Genomic DNA, 19,281 nt, shown 5'->3' with positions numbered 1-19,281 from the left:
AACAACCCAATGCACGCAGACAGTTTCAATTCGGTTCAATCGGCCAGTTACAGATGGGGAATATATAGCAGTCTTGGACCATTCTCATCGACAATGAAGCTCTCGCGAGAAATTGGGACAATGAGCTCGAACTCTTGCGTTAACGTGTAGCTGAGCTGATATATAGGCAAGAGTTAATACATCTGAACAAGTTCAATCCTCCCTGTGCGGCGGGCGTTAATCAATCCCGCCGTCTTGTTCTGCTCCGTTTTACACCATAATCAATCAGGGACACCTCCCTCTTTCAGTAATTGACGGAGAGACCATTGTGTATGTGTATTGCAATATAGAACCATCGTGATGAGACCCCTAGGGTCTTGGTAAGTCCCCCAAATCACGGTGAGTCCTCAAAACAGGAGGGTACTGATACTCAGGCCTCGAAGTGTCACTCGGAGTGTTGCAGCTCACTCTCCCCGGGTTCACGATGGCCGGGAAAGCCGGTGACAGGGGTAAGACAAGCCCCACCCCCAGTACTTGCTTTTTCCTGCTTACATGTTGTTACCTCCCAACCAGGGCCATTGCTTACGTGTGTGTGACGGTCAAGAAGACCGTGACTCCGCACCTCCAGGTTTCCCAAGCCCATTGCACCACCTTTTGTGTTGTGCTCGCCGGCTGCGACGTTCTACTGCGTGCTTCGTGCTACCTCCACACCACTTTCGGGTCCCAACAGATGCGATCAACCTCTTTCGCCATGCGAGCCGGCCTTGTGCGCTTGGCGCTCGCCGTTGCCCTTGCAGTTGTGACACCCGCATGGACAGCTCCCGTTTCCTCGGGCCCGGTTGTCGATCTCGGATACGCCAGTTACAGAGGGTACCACGACCTCGATGCGGACCTGCACGTCTGGAAGGGCATCCGCTACGCCGCCGCGCCGGTAGGCAAGCTGCGATGGCAAGCCCCGCAGCCCCCGCTCCAAAACGACAGCTCCGTCACGTCCGCCGTTGAGCCGCCACCGCTCTGTCCGCAGACCGGGGCCTTCGGAGTGCCTGTCATCTACGGCTTCAACTCGAAGCCCGGAAATGAGGATTGCCTCTACCTGAACGTGTATGCCCCGCCAAACGCCGACAAGCTGCCGGTCTTTATGTGGATACGTAAGTACATACACTGCGCATTGCCCTCTGGCTTGGATGGCTGCAAACAAACAGATGGACACTGACGATCATCTCAGATGGAGGAGGAAACTCAGTATTTGGGGCCACCGATGACCCGACTGAGCTCATCAATAACAACAACAAGAGCTTCATCGTTGTGATGATTCAGTACCGCTTGGGGGCCTTCGGATACTTAGCGTCTCCAGAGGTCAAGGCCAAAGGGGCGCTGAACGCTGGCCTCTTGGATCAGAGATTTGCGCTGCAGTGGGTCAAAAAATACATCTCCAAGTTCGGCGGCGACGGGAACGATGTCACCATCGGCGGCGAGTCTTCCGGCGCGGGTTCCGTCATGTATCATACCATGGCTTATGGCGGCAAAAAGACTAGCCTTTTCAACAACGTATGTCTCCTTCTCGGTTGATGGTTCCGACTTCATGCTAACCATGATTCTACTTAGGCAATCATTGCCAGCCCCTGGACCCCCCTGCCTACAGATTCGACGCGGAGTTCCCCACAGCGAACTACGATGCTTTCGCAGCGCTCGCAGGCTGTGGTAACAAGACTGTCTCAAGGCTCAAGAACCGTGCTGATACGTTTGATTGCTTGGTCTCGGCGGACACCACAACATTGCAGAACGCAAGCGGCATCGTTTCCACCACCCGCGGCTACTTTGGGAGCTTCGCATTTGGTCCAGTGGTCGACGACGACTACATCCAAGACCTGCCATCAAAGCAGCTACAATTGGGCAAGGTTTCCGGAAAGCGAATCCTAGTTGGTGTAAGTCCCCTGTGCCCTAGACCACGAGGTGTTATCTAATGACCATGAACAGAACAATGCGAACGAGGGGGTGCCCTTAACCAACCCCGAAGTCTCCACGCGAGACGCTTACGACGATTTTATATACGCCACGTTCCCACACCTCACGGCGGACGATCTAGCAAAGCTCAACTCCATCTACCAGATCAACCAGTCCGAGACCGGAAACAACGCCACCCGACACGACACGCTCGGCGACTCAGGCCCCACCGCGCTGACGGTGTCCGAGATGGCCACGGGCCTGCAGCAGAGCGTCTTCAACATCGCGGCCGAGTCCCTGTTCGACTGCCCCGCCCAATGGCTCGCCGAAGCCTTCAGCAGCAGCAGCGACAAAGACAACTGTTCCCGCCGCCAGGCCTGGAAGTACCAGTACTCGGTGACGCCCGCCTTCCACGGCGCGGACCTGGGCGCGTACTTCCCCGCCGGCCACAGCCCGCCCAATGCCGACTTCCGCCGCGCGTTCCAGAGGATCTGGGGCGGCTTCATCGTGTCTGGCACGCCCGTCATCTCGCTGGCGGATGCCACGGCCGGCTTCTCCAACGCCACGGCGCCTGCGGATGGGGACCGGCTCGCCTGGCCGGCGTACACCCTCGCGGAGCCGTATCAGATGGACCTCAATACGACGGGGGGCCTTGAGGCACTGGTCACGGTCACGCCGGATCTTAGTTACTACGAGCGCAACGGCAGTGGGATTGTCAATACGTTTCGCCTCGTGAATGCTACGAGCTGGGAGGGAGGACGCGGTGACCGGTGCTCGTTCTGGAGGGAGGTAGCTCCAAGAGTGCCCTTCTAGACAACTCATAGATATGCGTATGTCTTCCAGTTTGCAGTCGAGAACACGCTGTTGCACCTTCCGGGTTTAGACTCCTTTCCGATTAGGTATAGCGCTGTTATATACCCCTATCTCTACTTAAATATATATATAGAATTATATTCCCATAAAGTACTTTAAATATAAATTATTATAAAAAGCTTTATAGTAATTTAAATAAATTATATATTGTTATATAAGTATGGAATAGCTTCTTTAAAAGAAACCCTTAAATACCTACCTGTCTAAGATAACAAAACTAATGCCTCGATGCATATCCCACACTCCGATTTAGTCTAAGCCTTCGTATTCCCAAAGCCCAAGCAACCTGGCGTATTGTAAGGTATGGCAGTGCTGGTTATAATTGACAAATAAAACAATATTTAGTCTCGGCTAGGAGAGTTGCAGTCAGCCGGCTCCATTGTCAGCTTGGCACTACACTTTTCGCTCGGATCCGCCTCCATGGTCAGCTTGGCACTACACTTTTCCATCGGATTTCTCCTCAGATCACCAATACGGTGCAATCAGAGGTTCAGGCGTATATTAGTGGCCGCCACTGTCCTGTCGATTTGCACCTGAGCCAATGAGCATTGCGGGACAATACTTTGATATGCAGGATGCATGCAGGTGAGGAGGCCGGTACGCCTTGTATTTCGTTGGAATTTTGAGATCCGTACTTAAGAGTTGGATGTATTTAAGAGTAGGTAGCTTCTCTCCCTAGGGGAATAGAGAATGTATCTCAATTATTATCAAGCCCCGACTATTCACTTCTGAATCTCATTTTGGGCAAATATCAGTTAATCTACTATCACACCAACATAATGCATACGATCGAAGACAGCGTCAGCTTAGCTTGGCCCGCCTCGACAATCATCAGTCTTACCATCCTCCTTGTCACCGTTGTATTAGCACCAGTAGGGTGGGTTGTTCAAAGACATTGGGTTCACGAACGTAGGCATCTCTCACACCATTCTCCTATTCCCCTTACCCTCTGTGCTCTTTGTTCTTTTGTTCTTTGATTCTTTCGTTCTTATTAAGCTGTTAGCTTAAGAGAAACAATTCGTTATTTAATATTTAACTCTTAACTTACCCTCTGTTTAATCATCTCCTTGTGTGTTTCTCTTCTCATAGGCTAGGTATTCGCCTGGAATTGGATATAGGTTGCTGATCTCCCATTAGCATCCCGAGGTCCCCAATCTGACAGCGAAGCTGAGCTGGAAGGTGGCCATGCCAGCACCGAAGGCGATCGTCCCCAGTCTCATGAAATATTTGAGCTCGAAGGTGATCTCGCCAGTCGCGAGGCGGAAGGTTCATAAATGTTGGTTTTGCGAATGATGTACAGCAACTATCATCATGGACTTGTGGCACCCTGCGGGAATGAGAGCTTCAGCTGGACTAATTTCTTTTGTTCTTTTCTTTCTAAGGACGACAAGTTTGGCTTTCAGTTTCTTTGGTCTACATATATTATGACCTGACAACTTTCTCTGGCGTATTTAGATTTTTCGATGTAGCAGCACTTATTTTCTACCATCTGAACCCATCTCCCGTGCGACACCATCAACAGTTATGTTTTGCATTTTGTATGACACATGCACTGATGGAAAATTCTATACCGTGCCATCTGCTGATGCTAGTAATACTGTACAAAATGACCCAAGGAGTCAACATGCGTCCCCAAATGCAGGGGCATCGTAGCGAGCCTGATGTTCTGTTTTTAGTCATATCATCAGTACATGGAGGCTTGACTAGCATACTGCTTTGATCGAACGCAATCAGAATCAGAGGCGAGCGCGAGGCCTGCTGAGTTAGCATACATGCCACACAATGAGAGCCACAGCACCAAAAGGGGAAGACAATATGCACTTACTTCCTAGCTTCCGAGGGCGCTTTTGAGACATCAAACATCAGCCGATGATCCATATCCTCCCCGTCAATACACCTGCGCGCAAACAGCTCCACGACGGGCTTTAGCGCATCCGGCGCCTCGCGCGCGCGCGTCTTGACGTTGGCGTGGATGGTGGCCCAGTGCCCGTAGCAGAACTGGCTGTCGTCGGAGCCGCTGTGGCGGACGGGCCCCGTGTCGCAGATGGTGCCGCCCCAGAAGCCGACGAGTTGGATCATGCGGCGGATGTCGCGGTCGACGGTGCCGACGTAGTGCCGGACGCCCTCGTGCGCCGCGCGCGCGTGCATCGCCCGGAACAGCAGGTTGCTCGCCAGGTTGCGCTCCGCCGACCGGTACCGCTGCCGCACCACCACGGACCCGATGTCCCACACGTCGTCGAGGCTGTGCACCCGGTGGTGCGCCCGGAACTGCGCGGTGGTCACCCCCAGCATCGCACGGCAGTCGTTGAGCGTCAGCAGTCCGGCGGCGCCGGGCGAGTTGCGGATGATGCGGATCACGCCCGCGGGCGCGGCGTCTTGCTGGTCCATGGCTAGGAAGAAGATGCTGGCTTCCTCGTAGGCGCCGTACATGTTGTGCATGCGGGCATCGTCCAGTTGGAACTTCTCCTCGAACGACTCGCGCTCGCAGTACCGGCCGATGTTGGACAGCGGGTTGGCGCCATCGAGCAGGTAGCAAATGAAGCGGTCCTTGGTGGTGGGTGGCTGTTCCCTTAACAGACGACGGGATTCCTCTTGAAGTGTTTGTGCGTCGAGTGAGTATTTGTATGCGTTGGTAGTCGGTAGTGGCCTTTGGGAACCCGCCAATTTGGGCTGATCTAGCGTTGCGATTAGGGGCGGCGGCGGCTGTTTGGCGTTCGCTTGTTTAGGGTGTTTAGGGCGACTGGGCGTCAGCTCCATTGTCGGTTGGCAATTGAGTGCCGAAGAAGATGTTGTTGCCATGGCTGCAAGTGGTTGTCTGGTTCCAATGAAAATACTACCTCTAACTGAGCAAAGAATAGCTGATATATGTACAATGAGATCTCTCAAGTGAAATGACAAGAATGAGAAGCAAGGGAGTGAGAACAGTTTTATCGCCAGAGGGAGCACCCGAACCGATCAATTAATTCCTAGTCGACCCAATATGGATGCGACCGTCTGATCTGCCTGGTGACCTGTCTTCCTGCTTGCCTGCATGGCCCAATGCAAATCAAAAGCAAACTATTGAAGCAGTGTTATCGCCTTGCCATTTCGCCAACAGCCAATGTTCGCCTCGTATTTGGGGGTCTTGCATTCAGCTGCCCCAGGGTTGATACTATTTATGGGAGGGAACCAGTGGGTCGGAAGCAGGGATGGGTCAGGGTCTAGCGTTCTAAGCTTCTAGGCCGCCCAGAACCCCCCAAAACCCTTTTTCCCCAGACGGCGTCCCCGCGGCACACCCGCCCGCCCGTCTCACTGCTCACACACACTGCCAGTTCTCTGCACAACACAGTTTGCGCCATACTCGACCGCCACGTGCTGAAGGCTGAAGACGGGTGATGAACCAGAAAGTCGGGAATCAAACGTCAGCTCGTCCTTCAGCTGCTGAACCAGTCTCAGCTGGATGCGCAAATGCCGTGCCGAGTGCCGTGCCTTGCCAGATCTAGCTTGTCGACATTTTAGGAACAGGGATCCAAAATTGGAGTACAGTTGCGTAGCCAATGTCCAAGCAGTGTACATGGCAGTGTCCGGACGAGCCGCGACGACCACACTATCATCTATCACATTGTCTTCGGACACCTGATTCAAATGGCCTGATGCGTTTCATAGGAAGTCTAGACTGGCCCCTCTTGCATAAAGGTGTGGACGATGAGCTGCCTCTTCGTTCCGACCCCGACCGTACAACATCCCTCTCCAGTAGGGGGACCGGCCGCCCCCGATCTGACGGGCTCCTACCCCAGCTGGCGGAGTGGGGGTTAGTGGGAAGACTAGACTGCTGCCTGTTTGCTCCAATAGTCATCCATCCTAAGCCAATCCAGCTCCCCCACAGCCCATTTAAGCTTCAATATCTCAAGAAGCTTTGCCTCTTTTGAAACCGCAAACTATTGCCGCCTCTAATCATAATCTTATTCCGACGACAACGACGACGATGAGTTCTCGCCTTCTGTCCGACTCGCTCGACCCAGAGCCCCAGCCAGACTCACCGTTTCTGTCCAAGCTGCCCCCGAGATTCGCCATCAGATCTACGAGCACGTGTTCGGCCATGAGAGCCTGCACATCTTCATCTACGAGAAAAAGCTCGTCTGTCTTGTCTGTCGAAACCCGACCGCCGTCGAGCCCGATGGACATGTAGAATGCATCGGCATGTCCCTGTCCGACTCCAAGCGAGCCTGGACCATTGAGGGGCTCAAGCAGCAGCAGCAACAGCTATCATCACCATCTTCCTCTTCCTCCTCTTCTTTACGCCCAGGGCGGCCTGAGAAGCGAGAGCGGCAGCACCTTGCCGCCTTGCTAGCCGTTTGTCGTACCATGTGAGGACCCCCGCACGTGATTGGTCCCGGAGTGGTCCCGGAGACCGGACGCCTATCGAGACACGCACAACAAAAAAGACTAAACCGCCCGGCTTTGCATAGGTACCTGGAGACGGCCGACACCCTGTACCGCACCCACCCCTTCCACCTTAGCAACCTCACCTCCACGGCCGCCTTCCCGCGGCGCCTGACCCCGCGCCAGCGCGCCCTGGTGCGCCACGTCCGCGTCAACCTCGCTCTGGCCAACGTGGCCTGCGACGATTTCTTGTTCAGGATCAACTGGCCGGCGCCCCCGACGACAAACGGAGAAGGCCAACAGGGGCCCCGAATATCCCTTTAGGATAGAACGATTCAGGTCCAAGGCTTCGATGTGAGCGGCGAAACATGATTGCTACTGCCAGGGTAAGCTTCGTATTGTGGTTCTTGCGAAAGCCGTTAGGTGCACGTGTAGTACTAGTCATGTGAATCATTTCGTCATTGACGCAAAAACGATCTATATGCTTGCTCATTTTATGCATTTATATGAGTACAGTGTCATACGCATTCGCCCCCTAAGTCATGAGTGGCAATGGAGTGTGACGGCACATTCGGGCTGGTCTCGTGATCGGCATCAGGATCAGCATCATCATCAGCATGCACCTCGGGAACCCCCGTCACGGTGGTGAACTCGTCAAAGAGCGCCAGCTGGTCGAATTTGAGGGCGAGCTCGTGTACCCGAGCTTGTTTCTGGTCGGTGAGGGCGAGCTCGAAGTCGAGGATGCACGAGGTGAAGACGTGCTCGACGACGCCGTGGTGCTGGCCGCTGCGCGCGACGTCGGCAACAATCGCCAACGCCTCGGCCGTGGTCAGGTTGCCGCTGTCGACGGCCATGGCCAGGTTCGCCTTGATGATGTCGATCCAGATGGGGTAGCGCTTGTAGAGCTCCGTCAGGTAACTGAGGCTGAGGCGGAAGTAGAAGCGCCACTCGTCGCGGTCGTCCGCCGCCGGCACCGTCTTCATGAGCGCGTTGGTGAGGTGCAGCATGCCGCAGCTCAGGGTGGGTCGACTGCAGCTGCGAGACGTAGATGTACAGCAGTCGCTTGAGCTGTTTCATGGACGCGTCGAAGATCTTGTCCAGCGTGCTGTCCTCGGCGGCGAAGGACCGCAGCCGTAGCGTGGCGTCCGTTCTGAGGAACGGTCGAAGTATATAGAGAACGGTGCCGTGGCATAGGCAGCTGTCAATAATGTCAGCTGATGGTTTTCGGTGCCCTTGTGCCCCCTCCGCTCCCCAGTGCTAGACTGACAATAATGAGTAGGCGTGAGCTGGGCTATTGTTGCCGCAGGCCAGCTCCTTTGGTACAGCGTCTGCCCAGGACAGCAAAGCTTGGAACTTGGTTTCTGCGAAGGCCAGAGATGGCTGGACTGCGTTGAGGTCTCCTTCCGCGCGATGGTACACAGCATTTATCTCCTGGGTCAAGACGCAGAGATTGCTCAAGGCACTAAAGGTGTGTCCCATATAAGCCAGCGACTTGTGCGACGGCCAGAATGGCGGGGATGGGTTTGACTTGTCACAGTTCCTATTTCCTGGAATGGGAAACATCGGCGCATGTTCTATGGGCTCAATCGAATAGAATGTTGCGTTGATGCTAGCCATGTTGATTAGCGCGCACGCCAAATGAATAAGAGACGATCGCGTAACTCACGCCAACCAGTTGAATGACCCCACGCCACATGAGCTCTCTCTCGGAGCTGGTCCGAGGACAATTGGCGCCATTCTGCCCATTGATCGTTTAAGGAGCCGGCGTGGCAGACTCCAAAGAGACGAGTTTCTACCGCCTTGCGGCGAGCAGTCGCGAACAGATCAAGCGCGAGCGTTTCCCTACCAGCCATTGTACTCGCGAACCCAAACAGCATGGTAGCCGCAATGGTGAGGGGTCTGTTATCCGAGCCCTCGGCCCGGTATAGTTTATGAGCCTCATGGAATAGCGCCGGGACGAGCGAGCTCGACTTTATGTCCACGGTGGTAAAGGATTGCTGGAGTAGGTAAATGGGATTCGTAAGTCAACCAAGGGACAATGGTAACACAATCGCAAGCCACTCACACAAGCCATGTACAACAGAGATACAGCCAGAAATGGTGAGCAGAACTCGATTCGCTGGTAGACCAAGCTATCTATAACGAGATCTGCATCGAAGACACCAAAGAATGGATGTTCTGATTCGAGATATAGGGAGATGGCGCTCGCGGCGAAGACATTATCCAACGGCACCCGGGTCCAGTAGCCAATGTTCAGATGCTTCAAGCGCTCGTCGCAATATTCGGGTGTCTCGGACGGACCCGACACCGAAGTGATGGGCGCGGAAGAGATCCCATGCCACGGTGACGACAAAGCATTTTGGCCTTCCCAATCACTTATCGGGGTCGCCTGCGCTGGAGGGTGATGGGAACTTCGCGTGGCAGACCGCAGAAGAGAGTCGATGTTGATGCTCTTAGGATGGATCGGTACCAAGGCGGGGTAAAGCATTCCATGGAGGAAGTTCAGCTCGAATTCAATGGAGGAGCCGGTCGGGGGCATGAGGCCGCGGGCATGCCGAAGATCGGATGGCCGAGCCTGGGCGGCGAGACTGCCCTGTACGGAAGCGAGGATTTGGGAGGCATTGGACGAAGTTCTGAGCTGCTTCAATATGTTATTGGCCTCCGCTTGAGGAACGGACTGCAGGCAGGCGAGAAAGCCGGTGTGTTCGTCGAGCTCCTCCTTCAGCTTCTGGACTTGGGCCTGGAGCCCCGAGATGGTCGACGCCTTTTCCTCTTCAGCATAGCGGCACGCGGTTTTTCGCTTGGTACAGCGGTCGCAAGTAGGTCGTTTCCCATCACACTGGAGAGTCCCCAGCCAAGGTAGGGCGCAGCTTAGTTTCAAATGGGAGAAGTCGATCGGGAGCACTTACTTTGCTCTTCTTGACACGGCAACTGAGGCAAGCCAAGTGCAGCTTCTGTCGCTTCTCGGGCGGGCGCTCTGGCTCGGGGAGTTTCGTTTGACTCTCGTCCACAGCAGGAGCCGGGAACAGGGTGCGGTAGCGCTTGCTCATCGCGTTGGGCCGTTCGTCCAAACAAACGCTAGGCCAGGAAGGAGGTGATACCGTTTAGGGTTGGTCTACAGTCGCGTGTGGGTTAGAGGCACTAAGCAGTAAGCTCATTCCTGTCGTCCCCCACTGATCGGCAGCTACCCCATTGGCCTAGTGTAACCGCCAAGCTCGTCTGTGAGATCGCGACAAAGATCTGATGGATGATGATTCTGGCGCCTGCAGCTTTGGGGATGTCGACGTCTAACTTGGTTACGATGCAGCAATGGACCTCAGTTTCTACCACACGAGTTTTCTCGTCATGAAAATCGGAGACACGAGTGTCAATTCAGAGGTGACTAAGTAATCCATACAGTACACGATAGCTCAACTTCGGAAATGGTTTCCGGACCTGCTCCGACCAATTAAAACGAAGCGTCATCGTGGCATTATGATTCGCTATTAGATCCAAATTTCCATCGACCGACCCGTCATCGCCTACATTACCCACAACCAATGTAGAATTTCATAACTAGCACCGAAAACCTGTTGTCGCTCGGGGCAGTCCCCAGGACATGGGAGCCACCCTTCACAGCCAGCGGTTGTTCGTCGCCCATCGACGACGGCCAATCCCGCGACGCTTCGAAGCCCCCGCGCCAGCACTAGCGGCGTGCTCTTCCTCCGTGTGAGCAGCCTCGTCTTCCTCCGCTTGAGCAGCTTCGTCTTCTTCCGCTTGGGCAGCGTCGTCTTCCTTCGCGGGGGGAGCCGGGTGACATGGGCAAGGCGGGCACGGTGGGGGAGGAGGACACCCCGCCGCCGCCGATGACTGCGCTGCCGCCGCCGAGCTCGATACTGCAGCGGCGGAGCTCGACGCAGCTGCTACCGAGCTCGACGCTGCTACCGAGCTTGACGCAGCTGCTGAGCTCGATGCTGCTACCCCGGCCGAGCTCGAGGCTACCGCCGAGCCAGACGCCGCCGCGGAGCTTGATGCCGCCACGGGACTTGACGCTGCCGCGGCCGACGAGCTCGCGGCGGCGGGCGGTGGGTGAGCAGCGCACGACGCCACTGCTTCGGCGGTATCGTTCATGTCCGCCATGGGGCCCGGCGGAGGGGCGCAGGCAGGATGCGGCGGGCAGCCGTCTGCCTTGGCTGGATGGGCGGGGGCTTCAGCACCAGGCTGATCAGTACCCATCACGGAGTGGGCGAGGAGGAGCGCCACTGCGGCCTGCCGCAGGGAGAAGAATACAGGAGCCATTTTCAGGGTATGGTGTAATGGTTTCTGTCTTAGTGGTTGGATGGGGCGGTGTGTTTATGAGATAGGGGTTTCTGGAGGATGAAAGCGTCTGGGGGATGATTTGATGTTCCCTGACAATGTCTGTCCAGGTGTCTGGTATTTATCTATGGAATTTGGACTGAATTTCGTCCCAAGGTGCGTCAGCTATAGCATGTTAGTGAATAATTCACTTGGTGTACTTCATCAGCGTGTCAGCTCATCAGATGCAGTCAGCACTATGTGCGATTACATTTTCACAGGTTTCTTTGCATTGTTTCGCAAGTGGCGTGGTTGGTGTTTTTCCCACTGCTTGACGTAAGTCAAGCTGGGCGACGGTTTTACGATGCCATTCGGAAACGAGCGGTTATTGTCTCGCCGAAGATGCCTTCACAGAGGTGAACTTGTTCATTGAACATGCCAAGCGCGCAAGCGCTGGTTTCAAAGCACCAGAAGCTTGGTTTGGTCACTTGTCGTTGGAGGCTGTGCCACCTTTTATCAGCATCGAATCCGATAGCAAAAGGAAGATGGAAATCTTGCCAGTGTCTCGTGCCATGGGAGATCCCGTCGAGGTCCGATTTATGCGGAATGCACAGCACTTGCGTCTGATTCATCGGCAGTCTGTGCGGGAAACTTGCTACGGTCTTGGCGTGGACGGAGCCATGCTGGAAGTTCAGTTCCTAAGAGAAGAGCTGCGTTTAGATTTCATCCAATGTCTATCCAGCGCAAACCTGCCACCTGCATTGGGGTCGGGTACTACACGGGGAAGATGGGGAAATGTCTGAGCGCGACCTTTTCTGTCGCACCAAGAGATCGGACGATGCCGTTGAGACGGATTAAGAGTGAGATTCGGCCGACATAGGACGAATTTGGAATTTCTAAGGTGTCCAACGGGTATCAAAGAGGAGAATGATGAGCGGCCGGGATAGGTTTTTGATCTTCCTTATGGTACGATAGGTCGAGCTTTTGCCAGGGGCGAAGAGTCACTATCAATAGCAGCATACTACGCTCGTAATGGCCTGGTATTGGAGAGAAATCCTGCAAGTAGCATTCGCTGCGAATACAACAACCACTTGGGTTGCAATTGCCCTTGAGCACCAACATTCCCATTGCGCAATTCGAGGTGAAATATAATACATGGGGATGGTTCTTTGCCGGTCACATTAAGATTGATAATCCGGGTTAGGGGCCCTGGACTTCGAATTTTTATCTTTTGCTTCTGTTGGAACTCTAGGGTAGTATCGATGGCGATCGTTGCTCTCGCGGGAAGAAACTCAAGCGTACGGAGGACCACGGATCTTCCCGCCAATGACCTCGAACGCTGCGATGGTGCGATGCTCCATTCTCGAAGGCTAGGGAACCTGGATCTCGACGACCTTTGTTGCAAACAGGTGTTGGGCTGACATGGAGCTTAGCAGTGAGAAGTTAAGCTCGCATCCTACGACCTCCGTTATCTTCCTTGCGAAGAACATTTCTTTAAAGCCTGCTTTCAGGACGCCTGCCCTTTTCCCAGTGAAGGCACAGTTATTCCCAATAAGTTTGCACGCATCACCTGCAAAAGGAAGTTATCCTTGGGCACTCAGCATCTATATGAAGCACCAAATGTCGTGGAAAGCTTTTATTACTCCGAAGCTGCAGTGGCAACGGATAGTAGTTGGAGTGGAATAGCAGATGGAGGGCTATGGCAGTAGCTGAAGGGAGGAGGGAGGTGGTAGGCGAAGTTTTGCTAGTTGGAGTAAGGAATCTGATACTCGGACGCCATCGCCATAGCAGGTGGCACACACGCATCTCGGTAGTCGCTTCACGCCGTGGCGGTGGCGCAGGCGGTCCGGGGAGCGGCGAGCTTGGGCAGCGGCAGGCTTGCGTTCTTGAGGACCCCGTAGGTCACCTCGAGCAGGATGCGCTGCTTTGGGTCGAGGATGGCGGCCTCGCCCGCCGGGAACTCGAAGAAGGTGTGCTATCAGTTGCGACGGCATTTATACTTGATTAGGGAGTGTCTTAGGGAACTTAGAATCAACAAAGCCAGGCATGTAGCTACCACCAACATAGTAAAGCAGACGTCCAATCACAAGGGGATGTAGCTTGTTGCTTAGAGATACGGTCTCTCGGGGCGTCATCTTATATGTGAAACAGTGTCTGTCAGTTAGCATCACGTCAGTATTGAAGGCCATACACAGGCCCCCTTGGAAGCTTATTGGAAGCTGGATAGGTTTCAGCATCGAGATAGATCACGTGCTCACCTATGTTCATGTAATGATCATCTCACGATCTTGATTCCCATGTGGTCTTGAAATAGATTTGACCAGGGGGGACGTATTAGGCAATGGAACTCCATCTGCATGTTCGGCACCGCTGACCAGGGACGCTAATGATTCAGCTAATGCCAATGTAGCATAGCTCAAAGCCCCCAACAGACCCCCAATTGCTGTACCCCATTTTTAGGAAACGTCCCTAAGCTGAGCCCGTTTAGTGGGCTGTGCGCGTCTGACAGCTCCAAACAAGAGCACAATGCGGATAGCACTGGTCTTTGATGTCAAGGACACCATTTCCACCCCGTCTCCCTCCCTTTGTTTAAGGGGGTATCCCTCAACACATTCCGTTGACTATACCAATCACCATCATGGCAGATACTGCGCAGTAGGCCTTCAATCGGAATGAACACCACTTTAGATCTCTCGCGCCTCGATGGCCGAGGTATGTGCCATGGCCTGAGGCTACTTTGAATCCCTTCATCGCCTGCGCGTACTGACCTTGCTTGCTACTTGCTTGCCAGATATATCCTGGTCGACGATACCGACAGATCTGCTCCTCGCCGAGATTTCGCGACGACAAGATGCCGGCCCATCCGAGGACAAGAAGCCTGTCTGCGGCTCGGGCGAGAAGGGCTCCTACGACACACCCTTGCACGTCTTCGCCCTCGTCCTGATATTGGTCTTGTCCACCTTAGGTATGGAAGAGCTATAGAACACGTCTGGGCACGCGCGACGGATACTGACTTGTCTGTGTGCATGGCAGCCTGCGGCTTTCCTCTGTTCTCGCGCCGCTCATCGTCGAGCCGCCGATCGAACCGAATCATTTTCCTTTGCCAACACTTCGGCACCGGCGTGCTCCTAGCTACTGCCTTCGTGCACCTCCTGCCGACTGCCTTCCTATCGCTGACCGACCCGTGTCTCCCGCATATATTCAGCAAAGGCTACCGGCCCATGGCAGGACTCGTCGCCATGGTGTCAGTGGTAGTGGTGGTGTTGATAGAGTCGTACCTCACGACCCGAGGCGCCGGCCATTCGCATTCCCACGGACACGGCTGGGAGTCGGAGGAAGAGGAGGAACTACAACAACTCACCAATGGGGCAGGAAACGCGCCACCGAACGGAGGTCTAGCAGCGAAGCGAGCCCCGAATCATCGCCCAGCCGAGCTTAGCCTCCACGATCTCGGGGACCGGGAGGGCCTCATGGCCGGCGCATCGCCCCTACCCGAATCAACGCCGACTTCGGTGCCGTCCAACAGCGCGAGACCTGGAGCCGCGAATCACCACCGCAAGGGCGAAGACGAAGACGACGACCTCGACCTGGATCTCGACGAGCTCGACCCCACCAACGGCGACGATGCCTTGCCGCTGGCTGGCGGCGGCCGCCACGCGCACAAGCGCCAGACCTCGGAAGCGAGCGTGCCCCACATGCCCAACCCGGAGGAGCAGAAGCGGCTGATGATCCAGTGTCTGCTGCTCGAGGCCGGCATCCTGTTCCACAGCGTCTTCATCGGCATGGCCGTGTCGGTCGCGACGGGGCCGCCCTTCGTCGTGTTCCTGGTGGCCATCGCGTTCCACCAGACGTTCGAGGGGCTGGCGCTGGGGTCGCGCATCGCCGCCATCCACTTCCCCAAGCACTCGCTCCGGCCGTGGCTGATGGTGCTGGCGTACGGCGCCACGACGCCCTTCGGGCAGGCCATCGGCCTGGTCGTCCACCGCATGTACGACCCCATGAGCCAGACGGGCCTGCTGATGGTCGGCTTCATGAACGCCATCTCGAGCGGCTTGCTGCTGTTCGCCGGCCTGGTCCAGCTGCTGGCCGAGGACTTCTTGACCGAGAAGAGCTACAAGACCCTCAAGGGGCAGAAGAGGACGCACGCTTTCTTGGCCGTCATCGCGGGGGCTACCCTGATGGCGGCCGTGGGCGCTTTCGCGTAGCAGGATATATGTAATTTGATGCTTTAGCGACTTCCTTGTATAGACTCCGGGGGACAATATCTAAACTGACTCTTCTGACTGGGTGATATCGGAGGCACCAGCCTCTGCGTTCGTGCTGCGTCTATACTGATGCTACCGTTTCTATAGATTGAGAACCAATATCGCTGAAGTCAATGTGAAAAGTGTGTTCATGTACAAGGGAAATAATTATGTTCATATGTACATACTGTATCTATTGTGTTATGTTGTCGAGAAGAGCTTGAATCTCGCGTGTATATCCATCCTATCCTACGTACGAGGTCTCGTAGAAGCCGCCGTCGACGTACCACTCCTGCTTGGTCACGTACTTGGACTCGTCGCTCAGCAGGAAGGCGATCGGGGCCGCGATCTCGTCGGGCTTGGCGAAGCGCTTCATGAGCGCCGGGAAGTTGCTGTCCTCGCTGCAGGTGAAGAACTCGCCGCTGGGCAGCATGAGCGGCTGCTTGATCATGTCGGTATCGATCGCGCCCCTTGTTTGTGTCATCATGAGCAAGGGAAATAAAGGGGGTCCAGTGGGGGTGAGGAAAACATCGACTCACGGACACACGACGTTGACGCGGATCTTGCGCGCCACGGCCTCGAAGGCGGCGGCGCGCGTCAGGCCGACGACGGCCATCTTGGACGTCATGTAGGCCGACATGCCGGGCTGGGCGTACTTGGCCACCTGGCTGCCGACGTTGACGAGCGAGCCGCCGTCCTTCATAGCCTTCAGCTCGTGCTGCATGCAGTTGAAGGTGCCCACGACGTTGCACTGCAACATGTCCTCGAGGTCTTCGACGGCGAAGTCCTCAATGGGATAGATTTTGGAGTGCATCCTGGCTGTTGTATCGGTCGGTCGAGTCAGTAATGGTATCCTTCTGGTGGAGGAAGACGGGCGTTGAATGCCCACTAACCGGCTACATTGGCGGCGCCGTCTAATTTACCCCATTTGGCTACGGTGGCGTCGATCCTGGTGTCAGATGAGTTAGACCGGCGAAGCAAGGGGTGTTCTTGCTTTCCCCTATTGCGGCGACATACCAAGCCTTGACCATATCGTTCTTCCTGATATCTACCACTGTGGTCATGACCCGGTCCTTGGCATCGGGCATGTCTTTTTCGATGCCGGCCACTGCCTCGGCCAGGTTCTTTTCGGACGTTGCGCACGCCGAAACCCGGGCGCCTCGCTCGAGGAGGTATCGGACCAGCGCCAGGCCCGCGCCGCGGCTGCCACCGGTCACGGCGATGACCCGGTCCTGGAAGGGGGTCAGGGTGGGAGGAGCCATGACGCTATGCTGCTGGAACCAATATTTCGATTGGCAAGGGGAGAGGGGGATAGAAAGCCTAAACCGGGTTCGCAAAAGAGGAATCAAGAAAAGGGGGTGACACTCAAGGTTACAATTCTTTCGCACATATCGGAACCAAAACCTAAGGATGTTAATATATGTAGGCCGGATCAAGCGAACCCCTCCTCTCCGCCGCGCCACAGCTGTCGTTCGTTTCCACATCCGGGACGGAGCCCAGCACCAATCGTATGCTTGCTCACGATCTTGTCTTCCCCTCGGGGCCCGTAATTGACGCAACCGAACTTACGATCCGGACCCATATATGATCGGGGGTTCTCCCCCTTTCCGCCAATACCTGTCCCGGCCGTTGTCCTTGGTACGCCATTACCAACTTGGCGGTACTGTGCCGCACCTAGTCGGTCTCCATATTGCCAGCCGCGGCGGTTTAGCCGGCCAGGCTCCTACAAATACGCCGTAGCCGGGCGCATGGCTTTACGTACTCATCTTATCTCCTGGAATATTTTACAGTCACTTAGAGTCCCGAAGCTTCGAAATGTTGGTTTCCTTTCATGTTGATTGGTGCAGCGGCTCGAACTCAAGGAGCGATTTCCCGCACTTCTCGAGTGATACCGCGATCGTGGTGTGGGCCTCTGCCCAAGTGTGTAAAAAATGTTCTGAGGGAGGATTCGATGTCGAAATGAAATTTCAATGTATTGCGGGACAAACAGTCAGCATATATCCCAGGTCATATGTATAACGACTAGCACTCCAGTGTGAAGAGACACTACCATTTACAACTACCTATAACCTCCTCTATCCGCCAGCCAGCTCAACGGGCAGCTGCTGTAGCCCGAACGGTGCCTAACGGGTTATTCTGCCAGCTCGGATGGTGGCGTACCCTCTTCCTCAACCATTAGCTTTTATATCACGCTGTCGTTTTGGTCAACGTCGCTGTTGACTACAACTGGGGTCTGTCTCCAAGGAGCATCTGGGCGGTATGGTATCCAATCCTTTGTCTTCGACATGGATGTTTTTAGTTTCGCTCCGAAGCAAGTCACGCCCTTCGGCCAGAAAATGGTTGAAATTATTGGTGCCGACGAGACCCTCATTATCGCCAAGTACGAGATGAACCTCCTCCCTCCCTTTCCTGCTGGCGCAAACATTCACGATGTTGCATGCGGCCTCGGTCCTGTCACCGAATCTCTCCTTGCCACCAAGCTACCCTCAAGCATCCAGATCAAGGCCACCGACATCGTCCATGGAATGGTGCAGCTCTACAACAACGCAGCCACCGCCCATGGCTGGCCGTCCACTGCCGCCGTAAATGGACGCCCAGAAGCTCGAATCCCAGGACAAGACATTCTCCCATAGCTTCTTGTCCTTCGGTCTGCCCATCATGGAAGACCCCGTCCTGGCCGCCAAGGAGATGTACCACGCCCTCCAGCCAGGCGGCACCGCCGTGACCGCGTTCTGGATGCAGATCCCACAGGCTGAATGCGCCCAGGAGACCCGCCGCGCCGTCTACGGCGACGATTCGCGTCTCGCCCTCGAGCCCATGCCCCAGCATGAGGACCCTGGCTATATTAGAAGTCTGCTGGTCGAAGGGGGTTCAGGTTCGAGGACGTACAATTGTCCGAGAAGTCAGCTTTCTTACCCATTGAGGACCTTGATTAGTTCGCTTTAGCTATCTGGTCCGCCATTGGCGTTCCACCGGGAGGATGGACGCAGAATGTTGAAGATACCTGGGATACGGCTGTGGCCAAGTATAAGGAGCTCTTGGCCAAGAAGAGCGGATTTCACATCGATGGAAAAGGCAACATTACGCTCGAGGCTATCGCACAGGTTGCCGTTGTCCAAAGACCACGTGAGTAAAGGTCTGCACTATGGTAATCATCCACCTGTTTGGGCCAGAATAGATAGGTGGTCATTCTCTGCCATGGTAGCCAATGTCAAGAGCTCCTCGACTAGCTCGGTAAACAGTCGGTCACCCAACGTATCCAGTTGTTCAGCCGACAAACTCGTTGTTAGATTGGTAGCCTTTATTTTACGTCAGTTGGGCCTTGGCGTCATGAATGGCATCATACGTACTCTTCGCATGATGAACCAAGTCGTCCATGGCTTTGGCTGTGCAGCTCGCGCTCATGGCGTCCAGACCACGGTCTTTATTCTTGGCTCCGAAAGCCATGTCCACGAAGTACTCGTCCACCTCTAGCCGTCCCCTTTGTGGGAGTACTCAGGCCTCTGCTCTGCTTGCAAGAGCCCCCCAGCTTTCAACTCACTCTTTGGGCGCGTCGTGCTCCCTTAGGACGTCCAAGAGTTGCCCACGTATCTATCATACGTAC

The 19,281-nt window shown here is 55.1% G+C and overlaps 7 protein-coding genes across 7 annotated transcripts; 3 read left to right on the top strand and 4 right to left on the bottom strand.

The window, feature by feature from the left end:
* Positions 1 to 730: 730 nt before the first annotated feature.
* Positions 731 to 2,736, top strand: PG998_008669 (carboxylesterase; the record flags this gene model as incomplete). The annotated part of the gene is made up of 4 exons (XM_066875485.1): positions 731 to 1,127; positions 1,205 to 1,531; positions 1,585 to 1,904; positions 1,957 to 2,736. The coding sequence occupies 4 exons, from the start codon at positions 731 to 733 to the stop codon at positions 2,734 to 2,736; spliced, it is 1,824 nt and encodes a 607-aa protein (XP_066731430.1).
* A 1,881-nt stretch (positions 2,737 to 4,617) lies between these two features.
* On the bottom strand, positions 4,618 to 5,553 carry PG998_008668 (uncharacterized protein; the record flags this gene model as incomplete). Its single annotated transcript, XM_066875484.1, has 1 exon — positions 4,618 to 5,553. One exon carries the CDS (start codon positions 5,551 to 5,553, stop codon positions 4,618 to 4,620), a length of 936 nt encoding a protein of 311 aa, XP_066731429.1.
* Positions 5,554 to 6,084: 531 nt separating this feature from the next.
* Positions 6,085 to 10,208, bottom strand: PG998_008667 (uncharacterized protein; the record flags this gene model as incomplete). The annotated part of the gene is made up of 9 exons (XM_066875483.1): positions 6,085 to 6,411; positions 6,748 to 7,017; positions 7,282 to 7,533; positions 7,683 to 8,193; positions 8,240 to 8,356; positions 8,426 to 8,767; positions 8,821 to 9,155; positions 9,224 to 9,997; positions 10,068 to 10,208. The coding sequence occupies 9 exons, from the start codon at positions 10,206 to 10,208 to the stop codon at positions 6,085 to 6,087; spliced, it is 3,069 nt and encodes a 1,022-aa protein (XP_066731428.1).
* A 562-nt stretch (positions 10,209 to 10,770) lies between these two features.
* PG998_008666 (uncharacterized protein) lies at positions 10,771 to 11,436 on the bottom strand (the record flags this gene model as incomplete). The annotated part of the gene is made up of 1 exon (XM_066875482.1): positions 10,771 to 11,436. One exon carries the CDS (start codon positions 11,434 to 11,436, stop codon positions 10,771 to 10,773), a length of 666 nt encoding a protein of 221 aa, XP_066731427.1.
* A 2,669-nt stretch (positions 11,437 to 14,105) lies between these two features.
* On the top strand, positions 14,106 to 15,638 carry PG998_008665 (uncharacterized protein; the record flags this gene model as incomplete). The annotated part of the gene is made up of 3 exons (XM_066875481.1): positions 14,106 to 14,145; positions 14,225 to 14,398; positions 14,467 to 15,638. The coding sequence occupies 3 exons, from the start codon at positions 14,106 to 14,108 to the stop codon at positions 15,636 to 15,638; spliced, it is 1,386 nt and encodes a 461-aa protein (XP_066731426.1).
* A 283-nt stretch (positions 15,639 to 15,921) lies between these two features.
* Positions 15,922 to 16,939, bottom strand: PG998_008664 (D-arabinitol 2-dehydrogenase; the record flags this gene model as incomplete). The annotated part of the gene is made up of 4 exons (XM_066875480.1): positions 15,922 to 16,147; positions 16,217 to 16,496; positions 16,571 to 16,626; positions 16,695 to 16,939. The coding sequence occupies 4 exons, from the start codon at positions 16,937 to 16,939 to the stop codon at positions 15,922 to 15,924; spliced, it is 807 nt and encodes a 268-aa protein (XP_066731425.1).
* Positions 16,940 to 17,962: 1,023 nt separating this feature from the next.
* PG998_008663 (uncharacterized protein) lies at positions 17,963 to 18,811 on the top strand (the record flags this gene model as incomplete). Its single annotated transcript, XM_066875479.1, has 3 exons — positions 17,963 to 18,205; positions 18,276 to 18,536; positions 18,614 to 18,811. 3 exons carry the CDS (start codon positions 17,963 to 17,965, stop codon positions 18,809 to 18,811), a joined length of 702 nt encoding a protein of 233 aa, XP_066731424.1.
* Between the last annotated feature and the right edge of the window lie 470 nt (positions 18,812 to 19,281).

The sequence above is a fragment of the Apiospora kogelbergensis genome (assembly GCF_038363985.1).
Source record: "Apiospora kogelbergensis strain CBS 113332 chromosome Unknown utg000005l_segment0_segment0, whole genome shotgun sequence".
In the NCBI taxonomy this organism is placed as follows: Eukaryota; Fungi; Ascomycota; class Sordariomycetes; order Amphisphaeriales; family Apiosporaceae; genus Apiospora; species Apiospora kogelbergensis.
Note: the sequence above shows the minus strand (reverse complement) of the source record. Positions and strands in the feature narration are given on the sequence as shown.